The sequence below is a fragment of the Schistocerca piceifrons genome, chromosome 7 (genome assembly GCF_021461385.2).
Source record: "Schistocerca piceifrons isolate TAMUIC-IGC-003096 chromosome 7, iqSchPice1.1, whole genome shotgun sequence".
NCBI lineage: Eukaryota > Metazoa > Arthropoda > Insecta > Orthoptera > Acrididae > Schistocerca > Schistocerca piceifrons.
The window spans coordinates 508,724,774-508,747,481 of NC_060144.1; the positions used below are offsets into that span (position 1 = coordinate 508,724,774).

Consider the following 22,708-nt stretch of genomic DNA (forward strand, 5'->3'; position numbering starts at 1 on the left):
GACTGACATTTTTGGCTAGGCAGCTTCTCAGAAAACAGTATGGCTTAGGAACACTGTATAGAGCAGACTGAGTTCATATAAATAAAAGTGTTGTAACAAAGGGTAAATGCAATAGGAACAGAGTAAACACTGAGGCAGAAAAAATGTATATGGATTTAGAATGACTGAAGAAATCTTAGAACTGACCAGCAATTGAACACCAGACCATTAGTTGCAGCTTGACATTCACTACTAAGCCACAAGCCTTTAGATATGAATATTTAATTCTATGTATGTTTTACTGTTAACATAGCCTTCAGTTCATATATATAGGCTAGTGACAATGCATAGAATAGTGAAACTGATAACATAACCAGAACTTTGTATCTTTTATTGTCTTAGTACACATTAAACAACTGGAACAAAGGTATTGAAGGGGTCATTCCTAAAAATAAATCTTGCATCACTTAGGTTTGAAGGATTGTTTTTGAATTAGCTGAATCAAAATTGCTGAGGTTAATACATTTCTAGATGCCAGTATTTAATTTCATTGTGTAACTGAAGTAATTGATTTTATACAAATAAAAGCTTCGAACAGATGGCACAGTTGTTAGTTCTTACACCAGTATAGTTAAGACAGTCGCATAGTAAGATAAACATTTCTCTACAAAGATAAAAGCATTAAAAGTAATAACTATACAGATACTTTACTATTAATAAAGCAGAACTTCTAAAACACTGATCAATCTTATTCAGAACTGAAGTCTGACAATTAATTGAGGAACATAACAATAAAAGCAGGGATCCTTTGTATGCTGAAGGTACAGTAATGAAAGAGCTACTAATATCACACAGCTATCAACACAAATGCATCTACAAACTAGTAAGCTTGACTGCCTGCAATAGCTCATCTTCATTTTAACATACATTATAGGAAGTCAGAGGGTAAGACTCATAGCTGTAATCACTTTATAGTGTGACTAGACACAGCTGCCAACACATGAGCTATGTGTACCGTTTCTACAACGTACTTAACAGTTATTTTATGTTGCTCTGCTTCGCTATAAGTAACATTCCTGATTTTTACTGTTGACCTTCCTATAAATAACAGATGGAGCTTCACACATCTGCTTCACAGACTCATGAAAGTATTTATCCTAGGTGAAACTCTGAACTTGAATCACTGTTCATAACAGTTCACTGTCTACAGTTGTTTGCTGACAGTTGAAAGTTGCAGTTCCAATTGTCTGTTGTTGGCAACTGATGGCAGGTGATGATGATACAGGGCCAGGCGGAGAGACTACATGTTCATCATAAGCAGTACTGAAGCGAGTACTCATGTTATCACTTTTGGGTGTCAGCAGAGGCCCACAATTTGAAAATGATGACACAGTCCTTGGTGCTACTGTTGCAGCAGTGCATTGCACCCTCTGCTGCTTTTCATTAGGTGTTACAGCAATATGTGGGGTCCCTGCAGGAAACTCCAGTGAAGATGGCAGAGAAGTAGCTAGATACTGGCTAACATCAGCTCTTACACCTGCATGAGTAATCGGATTTGCTCCTACGTGAACAGTCTTTGGAGTTACACTTCCTCCAGGAATCATGATCGTAATCGGCTTGCCGACAATACCACCGGATGTGGTAGCCGAGGAAACGACGATTATTTTCACGGAGCTTGGTTTTGAGACTGCCTGCTGGAAAATATTAGATGTTAGAGCACTATTAGAAGAATGAAGAACCTGTGATGGCAAAACATTCTGTGTAGGACACAGAGTAGGTGATGCTGTAAAAGGATAGTGGCCACCATTTGAAGAGAATTTTGCAGTAGTGCCTTCAATTGCAGGGACAGTAGGTTTCATGACATGGACAGTCTGTTTCCTGTATGGATTCTGTGACTGCTTTAGCATTAAATTCCAGTCCTCCTTAATATCCAGTCCTGGTTTTTTATGTGTTTTAAATATTTTGACACCTCCAGAAGATATCTGCCTCTGCCTGGTACTTTGAGCAGTAGATAATTGTGATATCTCAGGCTTAGTTTGCACTATAGATGATCTCGGCACACCGACAGTAACACCCTGACTCGTTTTCACAAATGTGACGAGAGGTGAATTTGAAGTATGCACTGGCTTCTGCATCACAACAGGCTTGCTTTGTGGGAAAGAGTTGTTTTTAAGCAAAGTTGTAGGTGACATAATTCCTGACAAATTGTGCTGTCGGTGAGGGGTGGTACAGTGAGTTGCTAGCCCCGATACAGAAAATACCGAGTTTCTGGGACTGTTCACTGGACATGTTGTTGGCAGACTGACAGATACTGATGGAACAATCTTCTCACCCACTGTCAAAGGTGTCTGAGGAGCTGTCACTTTTAAGGATGAAAATGATGTCACTGTATTCGAACCTAAACTAGACTCTGGTATTAAATCTGGGAAGTTCTGAGAATGTGGAGGCAGTTTAGCTCCTGACAACACTGACAGAAGAGACGGTTTAGAGGAAAGAACTGACACTGACGCTATGTCTTCCTTTACATGACTGCCTGTAAATACACTGGGCATGGGAGTTGGAGCTGTTGTTGATGAAGGCATTCCTACAAATGACATCACAGGGGTCAAGGTTTCAGGAGGACACTGTACTGCTTGCTGCCTAAAGTCGTTGTTTTCACTCACAAATGAATCCAATAAAGGGCTTACAGGTCTGGAATTAAGTGGGCTGGTGGAGGTCATGGGCTGTAGTTTACAAGTATTATCTTCCAGAGGTAACAGGTCTGGAGAACTTACTTTGACATCGTACGCACTACCGGTACTGCTCTCCTGGGAAGAGACTGGCTGGGGAGGTGGTGTTGCTGGTGCGGGTGGGTTGACTGTTGTATTCACAGCAGATGGCATTTCATACCTGTGGAGTTGTATACGATACCCATCTGCAGCTGGCACTGAGGTCCAGCAGAGTTCAAGTTCATCTGTCTGTGCCTTAGCTAGCTGTACCTTATGGGGCTGCAAGGGGGGTGAGACGTCAATGTACCACATGTCGTTGAAACATATCTGGTTGTTCCACGCCCTGCGATATCCGTCCCTGCCTGACCAGACGTACATCCTGGTGTGCACTCCAACTGTACAATGACCAGCTCTGGCGCGAGGTGTGCTTCCAGAACTTTCATCCACTGCATGCTCTTCCCAGGTAAGCTTTTCGAGGTTCAGGGAAACCAGTGAGTTGGAGCATTTCCATTCCGTTTCAGGTGTTTCTGCTTTACCGTCGTTCGTACTCACAGGCACCCAGCCTCCAAAAATAAACATTCGCTCTCCCACTACCGTTGCAGTATGAAGCGAACGTGGTTGCGGAGGAACTCCTCGTAGCACAGGCTTTAACCACGAAAATGTTTCACAGTCGAGAAACCACAAATCACCGAGGCGACGCCCGTTCATGCCGCCGTAGATAATGATACGAGAGGAGCCGGTAAATTTATTCTCGTACGCTACAGCTGTGTGAGATTCCCTAGGTGATGGCCTGCAGCCTCTCGTTTCCGGAATATTCCACGCCGTCATTTTCGTTTGCAAGTCCAGAGCGTAAAGATCGTTCAGATAAAGCGGAATGTTGTTTTTGGAATCGTGTCCTACATTCGCAAGACCACCAAAGAGATACACGTCGTTATCAACGAGCGTAAAGCTGTGCCCGAGTCGAGGACACGGGGATTTTCCACTTGTGGGAGGTCTGGGTCGCAGCCTTCGCCACTCCCATTTGCTGACGTCTAACTCGTAAAGATCGTCGCTGTACTTTCCACACTCGACCATTCCACCAAATATAAGAATCGCGGTTCCGTACACTGCTATTCCGTATGCAGCGCATCCAGGAGGAATTCGACCTTTCGTTGCCGGTGCGAACCACGTATTTGTAGACATGTTGAAGACATTTAATTCATCTACAATGCCTTCGTTGCCACCTCCGAAAACTACCATCATATCTTGAATTGCCACTGCCCTGTGTCCATGCCGGGGTCGAGGTTTCGGCCCCGATGTGTTCTGCACCCGTTGCCACTTCAAATCTAGCGCCGCCATGACACCAAACTGCACTATGCTGGATTCGTGGCCTCGTGTCACTTCAAGTCGTATAAGCGTACCGTCAACTGTTACTGCCTTCCGCGATTCAGAGACTAATCAGTGGACATTTGTATAGACATTTGCGGTCAGCACTGAGTTACAAATATGAGCGTTGAAGGGAGGAAGAAACAATATTTTTCACACACTATTAATTGCATTTTTGAAACACCGTTGCGTGTAGAGCTTGTGTGTCAAGACGCATAACAAACTGTGACGTCGATATTAAATACACATCGTCTTATGTTCAAGCGCATTTTTTCTTCTGTGGTTTATTTCGTTCTTTCACAATAACACAATTTCCAGGTGATATCATTAAACTTTCTTGATTGTTTGCAAATTCGAGAGTTCGAAGAAAGGATATCATTTTTATACTTAAGAAAATTTCGGAATTCTACCAATGTGATGTATGAGGACAGTTGCATGTATAGGTCCTGTTGTATTGTTCATAAATGGATATTCTGTCAAGGATTGTTAGGGTAATTAATTGTTTCACAACAAACGTTTAATAAATTCTTTCGACAACAGCGGAAGAACATCTAAGTCAGTGTACGGTGTACTCTTCCATGTTAAAAACCGCATTCTTTGGCTTAAAAATATTGATTAGGCCTCAATAACAAGACGATCACAAACGTATCGTAAATTAAGTGACCAATATGTTTTCGTAAGCTTATTAAACACTCGAGGCAAATAGATAAATTTGTTTTAATGGAACTATGACTTTTTTAAGAAATGTTCTCGTTTAGACAGATGCAGGGATATTATTTTTTACGTTTGATGACAAATTATGTACGAAACGAGCATTTAAAACTGCAATATTCTGTTGTTCTTGCGACAGATTGCATGATACACAAATTATAACTTAACTTCGCTTTGCCTTGCCAGTGAATTTATTTGCACAGACTGAAGGTTAGTTGGTAGTAAGGCGACTTAAGGCATTGTATTGAAAATAACATTTATCAAGCCAGATACGAGGCGCGATCTTGCGAAATATCGTGAATAACCGCTGCAAACAGTTTGTACCGCTGTTAGAATGTGATAAAAGAAACACTCTCAGTGAAGAGGACAAGCAATGAAAATGGAAGCGTCACGTGTCAGAATTCTACTCCGGTCATTTCCCACTACTCTGAACGCAGAGTGTCAAGCAAGTAAAACACGAAGGCTTTGACAGAGATACAGTTACCAAGTACAGTCTCTTCCCATCTATTCGGCGAATAAAGAACGGAGGCACACTTCATGCTGATTGCTAGCTGGAACCGCTTTGAATCAATAACTACCTGCCAGGTTATCGCCACGTGGTCTTAAGTGTGCAAACTAAGCTTGATACTTATTCGGTCTTCAAAGTTAACCTCGTTACCTCAGCCACTATTCTACAATATCTCATGATGCAATATCTAATCTTAGTGATCTCATTAGTTATGTAATTGTTTAATTTTGATTGCTCACTTCATCCAAAAACTACGAAGCAGTCTGCCTTTTTACTACATCTGTGCTTGCTCCGTAGCTGTACTTTTATCTTAGAATTTTGATATAAATCTGTCCTCATTTTCGACTGAATGATTTCACATTTATAGCTTAAAATCCAATTTTAGACTCCCCCCCTCCCTCCCCTATCACTTCTTCTCTTTACACAATTACTTGTTTCTTAGTTCAACTTTTTTATATTATTAACGATAACAGCTACTCTGTGAATTTTTGTAGCAAGTCTTTTGCCTGGAAGGTCAATTTTGAATTTGTCTCGTTTTGTTTTTATTACCCACAGTGACAGCCGCGCCCCAAGTGGCCAGCAAGCGACGCTTTTGCATACAATATCGGCTGAGGGGGAATACTAACGTTTATACTGATTGGTAACATAGTTTTTACAATAGGGAGTGTTTGTAGTGCCATAAAAATCGACATAACTGAAAAACTACACCTAAGGACCCTGAGAGGTACGAAACGATGCGTTACGTAACAGTTTATTTACGATTCTCTTGTAACGCACAGACATTTAGTGAATAAAATCTTTTCCTTTAATGGCAAAAATATTGCTAGTAAACACCAAAAGACCTGACCTTTTAAAGAAATCGTATATCTATCCAACGAAACAAAGTTTTTATCGCTACACTTCAGCCAAATCAGTGAACGTGGAACGTAGGAAAAATGTATGTAATGTAATAACTACAATGTTTAACGTGTCAAATAAACCACCACAGCTGCTGCTTAAACGAAAACCACACAGACGTGATAACAAAGCGTCTAAAGCAATAACACTGTTTCCCCAACACAGGAGAAACCAATTCTTTAACTGTTGCTAAATCTGAGTCACAAACGGCAAGAATCTTCAGCACATTCGCTTCTGAAGCAAAAGTAATTAATTTGAAAAAATTCGTTTATTAGAAAGGCGAGTGAAGCGAATCATTGGACTCCATAAAAAAAATTTTAAGTGTCATGGGTAGTGCCTATGATAATAATAATAGACACCAACAGAAATATATGCTTCTCATGCTACAAATGCGTTAATATTCTCTTACTTTCAGCGGAGTTAGCTGCAAATACAGACATATTCAATAGTATTTCTGCACGAATGAGTTGTAACTTATGTCATGGAATGTGTGTGATTTGGCTGTTTTTACATGTATTTCACGATAACTCGTCTCTTGGTAGCTTACTAACGCATGAAACGCAAAAAATATAAGAGCTATTCCGTTAATGACGTAGAAAATAATTAAAAACAAACATCCTTACGATACTTGTAACTGCCTGCTTTCTCACCGCTTGGAGCGCTAGTGTGGCTCCAGTTGTCAAACGGTAACAACTTTCGCACCAGGGAGTGTCGTGACTGTGTTGATTAGACTGTGATTTGTGTCATATTCGTCAGTAAATATCATCTTTGAGGGCCATATTCAATTAATGGCTGACGATATCTTTACAAGGCGATAATCTTCTAATTAGATGAATTAAGTACTGTGAAAGATTCATAATTGGTATTTTCATTTATAAGAATGAAATTGTTCTACTTTCTAGTCACGGAAGAGCTTGTTACGGGTAGCATATTTCATTGTGACGCATATCATGGTTTAAAACATAATCATTTACCGACGTTCCAAAGAAAAGAAAAGACTGTGTCCATGCCGCTGTGTTGTGTTTATTCCATGGTGTTATTCTTTATTTCAACTACCTTGGTGTTATTAGTCTAATTTTATCTTTGCCATCTCTGCTGTTGCAGTCCGCGAAGAAAAAGGGCAGGGGGAGAAAACCATATTTAATTTTTTCTCCCTTAAAACGGGATCACTAAAGTGTAGATTTTCGCTAGTTATTAGGTATCGTTCTTCAAATCTTTTCCAGTTCATATTTTTAGTGATGAGATACCTCCATCAGTCAAAGAATCTTCTGGGCATTCCCGTTAGTGAGTGCCACTTTAAGGAACTTTTAGTTTGAGGCGTTTTATCTACACGCATCTTGGCGTGTTTCAGCAAGGGCGGTAATAAGTTCAACGCTGAAAAGTGAGCTGTTATGCCGCGTGACACAGAACATGACAACCGAGAGAGGTGGCTCTATTGTCAGCACACTGGACTTGCATTCTGGAGGACGACTGTTCAATCCCGCGTCCAGCCATCCTGATTTAGGTTTTCCGTGATTTCCCTAAATCGCTCCAGGCGAATGCTGGGATGGTTCCTTTGAAAGGTCACGGCCGACTTCCTTCCCCATACTTCCCTAATCCGATGAGACCGGTAACCTCGCTGTTTGGTCTCCTCCCCCAAACAACCCAACCCCCAACAGAACACGAGTACCGCGCAATACAACAATATTCACATACAGGTTTTCAAAAGCAATCTTTTCGATGGCGAACTATGGTTGAGATGTTTATATTTGCCCACCTCCGCGTTGCAAATGTTTTGAGTGAAATGCCCAGTCGATGCGCTGTTGTTTTCACGTCAATTCTACCAACATTGAGAGTTGTTCAGTTCTCGGGGTTTTGTAAAATTCCTGGATTCATCTCATCGCTGTGCAGCCTATGAAAAGGATTGCGGAAGACTCCCAAATAAATTCCAAAGTACAGTGCAGTTTTAACACAAATATATTTCCAGGACTCTGGTGTCCGAGCCTGGTGAACTGTACCGGTTACATCACATGTTCCCAAAGTTGACATCAAACGACACAGTGTTCACAACAATCAACAAACGAGTGAGCCTACAATACATTTCCTCGCAACCCTAGCCAAAAAACGAGTGCCCCAAGGCGCCTGCGTGACCTCTATTTATACTTTTTTCAACAATTACAGACAATGAAAATTACAATTTTATGTAAAATCACAATTAAAAGTTAAACCAAATATGAGATACACATTGCTAAAAATTTACAATCACAGTGATGAACAAGGTGAACCTATTTTCACCTTAGTTATGAGTTAATATAACATTTTCTGACTAATTATGTTACAGGTAACAATTACATTTCTAAATTTGTTTATAACAAATCAACTAGTGCCTGAATTTTAGTGCTAACATATATCAGAGATTCAATTAACATGCTTTATTTATATGTTCTACTTAATTTGCTGTAGTAATTTTATACTGATAGGTTTACTGGTACATCCTGACCATGTGCTACATTTCGTTCGATTAGTTACAGTATTAATTTCACATTTATATTATGTTTCTCACATAAGAACAATGTTAATCAGCAAAGCATCGCTTTCGAACGTCAGAAATAGAAGACTTTCTTGGACTACGACCTCACATCCCGAAAGGTTTACGAGCAGCTGTGTCATCCGGTCGTGAAAGCCTTCGTTCTATGGTATGGCATTTTGCGCCGGCCGATGTGGTCGAACGGTTCTAGGTGCTTCAGTCATGAACCGCGCGACCGCTACGGTCGCAGGTTCGACTCCTGCCTCAGGCATGGATGTGTGTAATGTCTTTAGGTTAGTTAGGTTTAAGTAGTTCTAAGTTCTAGGGGACTGATGACCTCAGATGTTAAGTCCCATAGTGCTCAGAGCCATTTTTTTTGACATTTTGCTGTTATTATATCAAAACATAGAATTTCTTTACCAATGCTATTAATGAAATAGTGTGAAAGACCCAGTTCGCCCCACGTGGCAAAAGAAATCGGCGAAAGAATATCCCTGATCCCTTGGAGCACTGTTGCTGGTTTTCAGTGCAAAGGGCTGCGTGCGAAAACAAAAGTCGTCTACAGAGCTGTACAGCACTGTGCTGGTAGGGTGACATTAGAAAATCGCCGCGTTATGTGACTGGTTGAGACAGAAGCGCTAATGACCCTCGTCAAGCCTACGGCGACCGTCAGGGGTTTTCTTTCGCGGATTGTACTAAATGTACACACAACGTAGCGATTGCCCATATAAGTGCATTTGAGAGAGCTGTAGCGACTAAGAGGTTGGTTATTGTGTCAGAACGAAAACGAAGTTGCTGCGAAAACAATTGTGCTCATCATCAAACACTTGAATAGTGTAATAGACTAGCCTTGGAAACTTGGTGGCGAGTCCCAGTTACTGACAACACAATGCAAAAAAAAGGGCTGTCCACTATTTTTCTGTCTATCTTGATGAATCGAAGCCTACTTTTCTGCCTGTCTTCATCTTAAGTTACGTAACTAATATGGCTTGTTTTGCGAGCTCCCAGTGCAATCGGTGCTGACTCCGTTCAAGCAACCCCTTTACAATAGTGGTAGCAGAAGTGCTCCACGAAACCATCGTCCAATCTCACTGACACCCATCTGCATTAGAAACTTAAAATATATTCTCAATTCAAACGTAATTACGTGCCTCGAACATACTGTCATGCAAACTCCACTCGCGGATTTTCTCATGTGACATTTTGGAAGCCATGTATCAAGGCAATGGGCTACATGATGTATTTATTGCCTTCTACAGATCGTTTGAGTCAGTAATACAGTACGGTGCTGTGAGGTGTTAACCAAAGTCTGCGATTGTACAGAAGTTTTCTTTGTAGGGAGGACGTAGCATGTTATCTTGGATGGAGAGTCATCGAGAGATGTATTAGTAACTGTAGGCGTGGCCCACAGACGTGAGTTGGGACCCCTGGTGTTCATGTTGTGCATCAGTGACTTGGCAGGCAATATCTGTACATTTAAAAACTTGATCTTCGCTTTTACAACAAATGGAAGAAACACACGAGGTATTACAAACCAAACTGGACAAGGAAAAAGAGTAATTCTCCAACTTAATTCCTTGCTATGGAGTGACGATGTTGCAAAGAGAACGAAGAGCTTGCGGTACGAGTCAGTCGTAGAGACCATCACCACATACAGTATGTACCACGAAAGTTTTTAGTCCTAAATCACAAAAATGAAATTATCAACGGCCAATAAATGCCATACGATCATTTCATTTCATTTCATTTCATCGAAAAATAAATATAGTGAGTTGATCGCAATTCAATAGGATAGCAAAAAATTTATCATCGGTGAGTTGCTATAAAAAAAGCCCCCCCGAAAGGGTTAAGTCGTTCAAAAATCTCGCAAAATATCTGAAATTACACAGGCAGGCGCAACGTGCTTTCCTGAAGTGCCAACAAAGTGTAAGCCGACAGTTCCAGTACAACTGTCATTTTTGTATTGCCGGCGGGAGCAGTCCAACACGGTAGCCGTCGAATGCCAACTAACTTCAACCGGACCTTAGAGCGATCTGCAGAGGTGAAAAAATTGTAGAGGGACACAAAGGTTGGAGTATTTGTAACAAATAATAGAGGGTGCTAGATGGATCTACTGTTCTGAATGAAGAGATTTGATAGGCTCCATCCAAAGGCGCAGGCACAGAAGGGACGCTAAAGCACAAAAAAGACGGTTCAAGAAATAACTGGAAAAAGTATGCGAGTTATATAACCTTCATGTTCCAGTCGTCTGCGTACGCAAAGTAGTCTTTCCCTCGACCCAGATCTAGGAACACACGCTGTTGTCACAGCGTCATTTGATAATGCAAGCAGTATAAAGAAACGACCACTACCCAACAGAAATCAAGTGCTAACATGATTTATGTGGCAACAGTGCGCTGGCTCTCACAGCCGTCGCCTACACAACACGCTCATGATCAACAATGCAATCCTTCGCTGCGAATTCGAGCTTCTGCCAGCAAGTGCTGCAGAAAATGCGCTGTTGTACCGAAGACTTTCGATGCGTGCCGATTTATTTCGACTGAGGACTAGAGCGAGACTGTTTGAGCTACAGTGCTTCAACGTATTTAATATGGCAATAACTGCAACGCAAAATTTAACTCGCATATTTACGAATATAGTTTGGGCATAGTGGAACTACTTAACGGAATAGTTGCTTTCAAGTTTAAATTAAAACAACTGATGAAGAGCATTGGCTCGGTTCCCTCATTTGGATATTCTAAGGGTTTTTTCAAAGTACACGGAGATGCTTATCCAAAGATAGAAATAACTTCGAGGATGTTAATGACAATACCGGTGACTGCAGTATCTCGTAAACGCAGTTTCACCGTATTCAGGACAATAAAAAAGCTACTTAAGGTCGAATAGGGGTGCAAGCAGACGGTCGACTTTAGAATGTGACATAGCTGCTCAGTTTGACTTCACTGACACAATCAGTGGGTGTGCATCACTCAGATGTACAGTATAATTATAATAAAATCACAATTCCTGGAAATATTTATTTTCTCAGCTTTTAATTATTGCCCTCTTTCTTTTATTCCTAAATAAAAGTTTACGTACTATTAACAATATGTAAAGAAGAACGCCTCTTCTTTATTATACATCATACTAAAACAAATGCACAGTTACGTCCATCAACAATATCCCTACGATGTATACCTTGTTTTAATGCTTCTTTTAAGGAAATTTGTACAGATCGTAATTTATTTTCTACAACGATACATGTAATCTTTTGTGAGCAATATTTCTTATCAGTACACACTTCCTGGCAAGAAAAGTGGAGTACCAAGAAGACATCGTCCATTGTCAGTATTGCTTCGTGCATGTACGCATCTCCGGAGAGTACGTAAATGATTATAGAGTCGCAATTCTATGGGGCACGTAAGACGGCCACCACAGTGCATTAGTGTTGTTCGTAGTTAGCATTGTTATCAGGCCTGGTAGAGTATAATAAGGGACGTGAACAGCGTCAGACGTTGAGTGATCAATCAGGACACATAGATGATGCCTCTCCTACGAGACAGCGTCATCAGCTCCTGACAGAATTTGAGAGGGTCTCATTGTCGGCCTCCATTTGGCCGATTGGTCGGCTCGTGCAATATTCAGCTGCCCAGATCTGTGCCTGATAGAATGTGTGTGGGACCAGTTCGTACGTTAACTCCGTCCTCATGCCGGGATCCGAGATGTCAAGCAACAGTTAACGACAGTCTGTGGGCCAGCTTGCCTCAGGACGCCCTTCTCTATCGAATCAGTGTATGCATCCAGGTCAGAGGCTGTCCAACGTCATGCTCATAAGTGAACTAATGCTGCTAAGTTTTTTGTAAATCTGACTCGATTTTGTAATCGCTTAAATAACATCACATGTTCTCTCAAGCTGTTAAGTTTTATTTCGTTTCCTCCTCTTCTGGGAGCTTCATTTTTTTGTCATGTTGTGTATTTCATTTAAGCAATATTATTCAACAAAGCATCATTTTGATTAAAGCTTCTTACTAAATTATTAAATATGCTTCATCAGTGTAGAAAGAATAGCAGGAAGGTAGTATAACGGTGGCGGGGGGATGCAGGTTTTGTAGTTCGGCCAGGGAATCAGTATCACCTCAGTAAGGCTCTGCACGAAAGAGAAATACGTGGCAGGCCAGGTTAAGCTGGTCAGAAGACTGGTGGCTCCTTTTACCACTCGAAAAAACAAACAAAATTTTGGTGTAGGGCATGCAAATTTTGCTGAAGAAGATAACTCTCTTTCAGAGCAAAGTCACACGTGTGAGTAATCATCTCGAAGTGGACTGTTTTCCCAGAGCGGCGGCCAGCAAGTGAGACGCCGGAGAGGCTGACAGGCCGAACCAGTTCTTGGCGGAGTTTCCGCCTCCTGGGACTGGGGGCTGTCCGGGCCGCGCCGAAAGTCTCGCCGCCTCCGGAAGATGTCCTCGGGTAACCTCCCGGCCGCCAACCTCTCAGGCAATCCATTAGAGAGAGACCGCTGGAAGATACCGAGCCAACTACCTTAGAGAAAGTACCAGTGCGTCACATGCTAGTAGATTACGGCTTCGCTGTTTTGCTACTGCAACAGATGTCAATCATTCTGGATTTTTGATATCCACGGACTGAAATATACGAGGTAGATAAAAAAAAATGAAACAGCTACAGCCGTCCTTATGACGTCATTTATTGTACGGCTACCTGTTTCGGTGCATCATTGCACCGTCTTCAGGCGTTAGCTGATGCTGAAGGTAACACCATCCGTACACATGATGCATCAGTGGCTAACATCTACGACTGGTTTACGCCGACTACCAGTAACCGCGATGTTGTCTCTCCAACCATCAGCTATCAACTGACGGGAGAAACCCAGTCGGGTGATAGTTGATTTTTGGAGAGAGAACGTCGCGGTTACAGGTAGTCTGCAAAAACCAGTTATAGATGTTGGCCACTGATGCATCGTGTATATCTATGGCGTTAACCCCTCAAGTATAAGGTAAGGCTTAAAGATGGTGCACCGAGCGAGGTAGCGTAGTGGTTAGATACTGGACTCGCATTCGGGAGGACGACGGTTCAATCCCGCATCCGGCAATCCTGATTTAGGTTTTCCGTGACTTCCCTAAATCGCTCCAGGCAAATGCCGGGATGGTTCCTTTCAAAGGGCACGGCCGACTTCCTTCCCCGTCCTTCCCTAATCTGATGAGACCGATGACCTCGCTGTCTGGTCTCCTTCCCCAAAACAACCCAACCAACCCTAAAGATGGTGCACTGAAGCACCGAAACTGGTAGCCATACAATAAATGACATCATAAGGACGGCTGTAGCTGTTTTATTTTCCTACATAAGTGAACGACCAAAGTCTCCAGACCTCCAGTCACAAGAATGGACATACAAAATGACCAAAAAAATGTATACACGCTTTGATAAAAATAAGCTTATATGCCGTCCAGTACCACTCACGTGACGACCGCCTATGTTCGACGTCATCGTGTAAAAATCACTCACAGACGGCAGGTGGCTGTAGTAACAGTAGAGGGAATATAAAGCGTGTCGGGGGGGACGCGCAAAACAGTGCAGTCATTTTCGTAATGCGCAAACGGAGTGTTTTAACTTACGTCCAAAAGGGCACGATCATTGGCTTGCGGGTCAGTAGTGGAAGCATTTCCGAAACGGCCAAGTCTGTGAACAGTTCGTTTGTCCCCGTCGTTAAAGTATACCGTGCATAGCAAAATGCTGTGTAACGTGGGCCACAGACACAGGGGTGAACGACGGCTGTGGGGATGTGTACAGGCGAACAGATGTGCAACTGTCGAGCAGCTGCCCAGATGAACCAGGGGGCTACCAATGGCGTCTCCTCAGCGAACGTTGGTGCGTTTGGGCCCCCATAGCAGCGGCCTGGTTCACGCAAGCCCCTACCACGCCGTAGCGGGGAAGCGAGGCAACTGTCCCCCAATTGAAGCAGCTGATCGCCGCCATTTGCAGGGATGAATCATAGTACTGGGGTTGTGATTTGACGTATATGAGACGCAACAAGAGCAAATTGAAGCACAAATTAAACACATATTTGTTTAGAAAAGTACTGAGTATTTGAGTCTATTTTAAAAGTATACTTGAATGAATGAAGTTTCCTAATTTCCGAAATACGTCTGCATAGAGACGCGAAATTTAAGAATGTAAGGCTCTTTCCTGACAAGGTGGAGCGAGTTTACATCGAGTTATTTGCATTAGATAATTACATGAAACTTTTAAAGTAGCAGACAGTACGATTATTATTTAATTCACGTAGTTTTCCTGTCAGGTCCTATTTGCTTTTTGCATACTACTGTGTACATCGTGCACGCTTACTTTTGTTTAGCACAGTATTGTCTACACTCGAATTTTGGTATGATTAATTGTGATAACCCATATCACTTTAAATACCGTAAGAATTTCATTCGCACATTAGTTTTTAACACTGATAGCACCTCTGAAAGTGGTTGAGTTTGCAACATTTAATCAAATATTTGACCATTTACGAAGTATAATCACCACCTGACAACACATGTTAAGTATCTAAACGCAATTATTCGATCTACCTCTGATTCATACTTAATGTATATTTTATTGCCTTGGTAACCTGGAAAAGGAACGTTCAAAATTATACACACTGACAGTATTTCCACACTATTTAACCTAGGCCTATATTGCACGATTTCCAGAACACTACACCTTTTTCAAATGAGTTGGAAATCCAAATACTGTCGGTATAGCAGCGTCCTTCAGTTGACGTCTATTTACATAATTTTCCATGTAACAATTCTCTTCAAAATGAAGAGAGCACAGCAAATGATTTGCTGTCAGTTGGAAGTTCTCTCTCCGAGTAGCACCTATCCATTTCCAATTTAGAAAATCATTTGTAAGTGGACACCTAAACAAAAACAAACGCTCATGATGTATCATTTCTCCATTAAAATACTATATACAAGTAACAGAAAGTAACAAACAACCAGAAATGACTGACCTGTGAAATGTAACATTGTTTCCGTCTTCGTCTTTGCTTCCATTATACTGTTACAATTAAAAGCAGCACACGAACGAACCATGTTTACGCACTGTTTCCCTGCAAATGGCGGCTTCTATCACGTTCAATGTGGGGACGCGACACTAGCGCCAATGCGCGGTCTAGTTTTTATTTAGTAAGTCTATGGGTTCACGTATCCATGCTGACTGCTGTTCGTCGGTCACGTGAACGAATTTGCACGCCAGTGGCGCAACTGGACGTCCACTGACTGGCAACATGTGGCTGTTTCAGATAACTCACGTTTTACGATTCATCGGACAGCTGGCCTTTGGGGTGCACAGCGAGTATCGTCTGAAAGCAAACACCCTCCAAAAATCGTCACACCGTACACCAAACGTCAGACTGCCACGCAACTGATTGACATTTCAGTACAACCGCATAAAATAGATAGGATTATTGCCACCTACGTTCTGTAAAGAAAAACTACACAGCCGGTGTCTCATTCAGAAATCGCGTCTGAATTTTTGTTGTTATGTCTGAACATGAAGACCGTTCTTTACCGTTCCGCGATGTTGTCGCTCGCGTTGTTTCGAAATTACACGACTGTCGTGCGGATGTGGACTTGATGGGTTCAGGAGATCCGTACCCAACCTTAGCAGCACTCGTTCGACTAGCGCCCGAGAGGGCAGTCATATTATTAGTTTGGCTGTGCAGGATCGAACAACAACGCACGTACGCCGTGGTAGGAATTGGGCTTGTTTGCGGAATGACGAGTATCCGCAAGCAGAGTGCGATGGCGTCTGCAGCACCTCAGACTGTTAGCATGGCGAGCGTTGTTGCCGCTTCCCTTGTGGCGAAGGCATGCCGAGAGATGTGTGTACGACGTCAACAATTGGTACAGGTGTGCCTCCCAGGTCATCTTCTCAGTCTGTTACTGTTTCTCCTTACAGCAGCACGGAGGGCATGTGCCAACGAGAACGAAAATTTATAGACTGCATTCGTCATTGTCATACGGATTTATTGTTAGTGACGGTATGGGGGGACAACACGATCATCTGTGGTTCGCATAGCAGGTAAGTCGGAGAGCAGCCGTTACATTGCTGACGTGTTGCGGGACTAGATAGAGTTATTTTGGCTCAAAAAACGACTTTTCTAAATTCATCCCAAAATATTCTTCGTTTCCTTAGCTTTACGAACATGAAGATTTCGACGCAAAGTTTTTATTGGTTCCCGAGTTATAGCGGGATGTAAGCTCACGGGACAAAAAATTAGTCACCCTACTGCGCACGCGTGGATGAATCGTTAAGTATTTACAGATGGCGCAACGAGCGAGTCAGGTGCTCGACCACGTGCGCGCTGCCTCTACGTGAGCGTAAGGAAGTAGCAACCAGTGAGACAAATTTATATTTCGTGAAGCCACGGTGCGTGACCTTGCTGGATTTGTTGGTGTTTCGTGGCGGAGTGTTTAACGTGTCTGCAAGCAGTGGTGTAACACTGGTGGCCACGAAACCCGTCTCAGATTGTGCTCAGAGTGACCGAAGACGCGTTTCGCGGCTTGAGAATCAAAACCGCTTCTAAACCCGGCAGGAACTGCTGCAAGCAGGGAATTAAGGTCTATCCCAAGCGGTTAACGAGAGAACATTGCGACGGAAACTGCGGGGAATGAACGTTTGGAGTCGGTCACTTCGCAAGAGACCTTTCCTTATGCAGGCACATAAATCTGCGCGTCTTCAGTGGGCTGCACGAAATCATTGACTAAGGACAGTAGCTGACTGGCGGAATGTAATGTGGCCTGACGAATCACGTTTTTGCCTTTATTAAAATGACGCACGAGACGAGTGGATCGAAAGCCGAACGAAGCATTTCATCCGGAATGTGCAAAGTCTGGTTCAAGTCGGAGGTGAGTCTATGATGTTTTCGGGGTGCTTTTCTTTTATCGTGAATTGGGCCCGATCACTGGCATGACAACTAAAATGAACCAGCATATTCAACTGAACATTCTGAATGATCAGGTGTTGCCTTCCAGTCAACACTGCATGATGAGTATGCCACTGATGGCCTTGTTTTTAAAGACGACTACAGCAGAGTTCCTCTGCCTGGAAGAACATGTCACTGGTTTTATGAACATTTCTCACCCTATTAGGCCTTAATTGGCCTGCAGAATCACCTGATTTGAAGAAGACAGAAAATCTATGGGACAATGTTGCAACTGCAGGTAAAACGCCGACATCAGCAACCCCACAATTTAGTGGAAATGTACGATAAAATTCTCAGCGACTGACCTAACCTAGATGCGACACACCTGTGCACCCTCGTAGATTCAGTTCCTAACTGAATCCAGGCGATTGGCAAGTCGAGGGGCGGAATTGAATGGTTTTAAATTATACGTGTAATGAATTCTCTAGGAGGGACAAATTTTTTGTCCGAAGAGCTTATATGTTGGTGCGCGTCTGAACATTCCATGCCCACTTCATCCATTAGTTTCTACCTGTTAATTTTCTGACGGTCAGGTTTACTTTGACATCTATTACTCTTACTTCTGTGACACAGAAAGGCACTACAAGAGGGATACCATACCTGTTGGTATAGTTCAGTCGTTCAGTGTTGGCCTTAGGACTGTTTCTTGGTTGAGATGTGTTGTGTTATCGAGTGTGCAAACTACTTTCTGCAACTCTTTTAGTGCAATTTATGAGGCGATTCCTTTCGAATTAGAACTGGGAAAGCTCAAAGCATTTTATAAAGCGAAAAAGGCATGCTTTCAGGGAAGCAGGCGTAATTTACAGGTGATGCTAATAATTGTAACTACTCAGCTAATTCTACGATGAAAAAAAGTGAATACTTATTTCAGGCTCGCGGTATCTTCAGCAAATAGTGTAAATGTTATTTTCAATACAGATTTAATTAAGGAAATAAAATAAATGTGTGGGTGCATTCACTCAGAAAGCTGATCAGTGATTCCGTTCCAAAATTTTGAAGATATATCCAAGGAATAGTATTTTTTTAAAGAAGAATAGTGCAAACAGGGACATTACTGTCAGTGATAGAATGGATGGCAGGTTGAAAGTTATTGAAGGCTTAAAATACGCAAAGGGCAGTTTATGATGAAATGTTTGAAGACTGGAGACATGCGGAGAATTAATCTATTACAAGAAAAGTGCAGAGTGATCCGCCAAAGAGGCTAGGACAACAGGAAAGAGGCTGAAACCACAAAATGAAGCGGGCGAGGAATAAGAACAAGTAGCATACTATTCGCCTGGGCAGTTTTCGTTCACAGAAGTTATCCTAAGGCCCAGTACGGAGTTCTCAAACATTTAAGTTGATTTTCTCAGTTCGTATATTTACAAAATGGTACCCCCTTAACTTTTTGTCTAATGCACTGATCATCTTATAATTTTCGGTGGATATTCTACTCCTGATGACCTACAACACACACACAAAAATTTTGGCAGAAGACTGAAAACCTGTTAAGATACAAATTTTTAATCGATGTAAAATTGATACAAAACGTCGTCGAGGAAATAAATTTATTATAAAATAATTTCCACATGGAGTGACTTGATGAAGCTAGTGAATGTTCTGCCTGAGTATTATCGCTATAAAATTTAATTTGAGTAAACGCAAAATGTTTGTTAGTTGTTGAATTACAAATGGAGCCATGAAAATCAGCATTGTTACAAGGCTTAATTTTAGTTGATACGTAAGATATTTGCAAACTAATTATTCATCGATGTGTCTCTCTCTTGCTTGTATGCATATTTTCTCCTGATTCGTTCGTGTAAATATTTGCCACACGAAAATTCACGACAGACTTAAAAATAGGTAGTGAATTATGCAATTATATTCATTGCTGTTTCCAAAGAGTTTACACTGTTATGTATTTCATTGTTACGCTGAAAAAAATCTTTTGTCACTTCAAGTGAGTGCTTAATTTTTAAAATTTTATGTGCGAGGACGCTTCTCTTCAACCATACAACTCGCTCCAGAAACCGTAAAAATCACAAGTTTCGATTTTTGAAAACTTGTGATAAAACTTAACGTGGGATCCTCCCCACCCGTCTCTTATAGGGTGCCCGGGAAGCAGTTTTCTTGTATAGCTAGGCAACAAACAAACAATTCATATTAATGGAGTTTATTACAGTAATTGAATTAACAGTACCTACCTTTCGTTTCTACATGATGGGTCGCAAGCAATTGGCGACATGCAAGTAATCAGTGTCCTTCGAAGTATACAATTGCCAAGCACACTAATCACACAAGTTCATAAGTCGCTGCTGCCAGGAGCGGCCGTCTATTCTCTTCGGGTAGAGGCCTTTCACGTCGTGGAGCGCGGTCCGAGTCAGCGTACGTCGTCTCACGGCCTTCTCTGTGGTTACGTTCCATCCCGGCGTCCCGGCGCTTGATGTTACACCGGAACATTTAGAATGGGAAATCATTATTTTACAAAATACTGTTCCTAAATTCTGGTTTTTTAGAACATAATTTGTTATGGTCAAAACAATAAAAGGATAAGACGTAACAAAAAAAATGGGTTTCTAGCGTCTGTCCCTGTATCAGTATAGTTCTGCCCGATATATACCGGCAAAAGTTGGTAGTCTTCGTGACTATGATGTCATATTTTCAACTGCTGCCCGCTGCAACGTTCAAACAGTTCTCGCTGCACAGATGTAGCTTCCCGAAGAGTTAGGAAAGACAAAATGTTACGTGACGTGAGACACGGAGTTAGATTTTTAGTAAATGCTTTAAACGTCATTTGCATTCTTCTCATTGAGTTGTATTACAACTGGAATTATTTAAGATCGTGTTCATTACTACAGATAAGCAACACATCTGAACGCGGATGTCCCTATAATATGTCTGTACGAGACGTTCATTCAGTGTGCCATTTCTACCATAGCAGCAGATCTTTGCGTGGCGCGTGCGTTTCTAAACGTAAAATGTAACCAGTCCAATAAAAAATATCTGACAATTTTTACACTTTTTATAGTTTAACCACTACAAATTATTGTGAGCCCCAAAATTATTTAGCTAAGCAGATACGCTGTGAAACAAACTGTATAAGAGAAAAAATGAATAGGTTCACATTAATTTAAAAGTCAAAAAGGAGGAAATAAATAAATGAATAAATGAATGTCTGACTGGGAATGTGTGTTTTCGCAGCTCGCAAATTAAATGGTTCAAATGGCTCTGAGCACTATGGGACTTAACTTCTGAGGTCATCAGTCCCATAGAACTTAAAACTACTTAAACCTACCTAACTTAAGGACATCACACACATCCTTGCCCGAGGCAGGATTCGAACCTGCGACCGCAGCCGTCGCGCGGTTCCAGACTGTAGCGCCTAGAACCGTACGGCCACCCCGGCCGGCGCAAATTAAATAAGCAGTCTCTATGTTACTAGTCAAAGAGAAATGTCCTCACCATTAACTTAACTTGAGACACTATGTGTAATAGTTGAACAAAAGTAACATTATTGTTTTGTGGTTGCCTGATGGCACGCTTGGCCAGCATTATTTACAGCGCGAGAAAAGACGTTATTTGGCTGTGAGTGTGGATGAGAGTTGCATATCAACAATCATCACGTGCTGGCACAGCGGCAAATTGCGATTTAATACACGTGCGTTATTCTAAATTTCGGTGCTTACTTGTTCCAGCGAGTTAAAAAAAAATAAACCCTAGGGGGTGTGCCATAACATCATCCCAGCGAGTTCCGGACAAAGTTAAGCCTTATTTTAAGGTTTAATAAAAGAGGAAATAACATGCACTCAAGAAATAACGGCCAGAACTGAAATGGATAAACAAGGATTCATTGGGTATAAGATGCTACTATATGGGAAAGAGGATACTGAATATAGAAAAAAATGGTTAAAATGGTTTGTGTGGAATGTGGAATGTGGATTATGAGGAAGGAAGACGAAAAAGGATTGGAGAGCTTGTAAGGTGGCAGAATAAATGAAGGTCATTTTCGCACCTTACATAAGAAAAATGGCTTCAAATGGTTCAAATGGCTCTGAGCACTATGGGACTTAACATCTGTGGTCATCGGTCCCCTAGAACTTAGAACTACTTAAACCTAACCAACCTAAGGACATCACACACATCCATGCCCGAGGCACGATTCGAACCTGCGACGTAGCAGTCGCGCGGTTCCGGACTGAGCATAAGAGTTTTATACATCATAACGGGAAGATGAATATGACACCTAACTTAATTCGGCAGTAATGAGGCGATTTGCCTATAAGTATATAATGCAAAAGGGATGACACTCAATCGACGGTATTAACACACCGCTCCTATATAATGCATGTCAATGAGCAGAAGGTGTAACAGGCAGCGGGAGGAAACGTTTTGTTTTGAAGCAGTTGAGGGCAGAAGCAGAGGCCGCACCACGGGAGGCACCGCAATCACCTCTTAGGGGGCGTCCCGTGGTAGGAGTCAGCGACCGGACAGGTGACGCATACTGGAGAGCAAGCAGCGGGCCACCAGAAGTAGGACAGAAAGAAGCTTTAGAAAACTGCATTTCGGAATTCCAAATGGATACGAACAAAGCCAGTGACGCAGTTGATCACGTTAACAGCGAGTGGTACACATGTGACATACACTTGTAACTTCAAGGCTTCTGGAGCGGGCACAAAATGGCCGATTGGCGGAAACAAACTAGGAAGGAGTAAAGTGCCGAGATTTCGATGCAGTTTTATGGTAAGGCCCTTACAACTAGCAGAGAGTGTTTCCACAAAATAAGAGGAACGCTCCTATTGGTCGAAAAAAGGTGTGGCGTGGAGAACGAAAGAACCCAGGGGGGTAGACAGTTCGGCTACAAGAAAGACAAGAGCGAAATTTTTGGGGACTCTTCTCTGAACTAGCGTCAAGTGCAGAATGGGACGCATAGCGCTCTGTACGACGCAGAGGAGAAATTTGTGTGAACACTGCATTGACTGCGGCTGACATTCAGCTAGATATTAGCTGTAGTGCCATCCGGAGTGGCCGAGCGGTTCTAGGCGCTACAGTCTGGAGCCGCGCGACCACTACGGTCGCAGGTTCGA

At 42.2% G+C, this 22,708-nt stretch overlaps 1 protein-coding gene across 1 annotated transcript; it reads right to left on the reverse strand.

Annotated features, from left to right (window-relative positions):
- Positions 1-1,166: 1,166 nt before the first annotated feature.
- Positions 1,167-4,025, reverse strand: LOC124709052 (host cell factor 1-like). The gene has a single exon (XM_047240698.1). It carries the CDS (start codon positions 4,023-4,025, stop codon positions 1,167-1,169), a length of 2,859 nt encoding a protein of 952 aa, XP_047096654.1.
- Positions 4,026-22,708: the final 18,683 nt, after the last annotated feature.

Coding starts and splice junctions, on each gene's coding strand:
- LOC124709052 (XM_047240698.1), bottom strand. CDS start 4,025: ATGGCGGCGCTAGATTTGAAGTGGCAACGGGTGCAGAACACATCGGGG.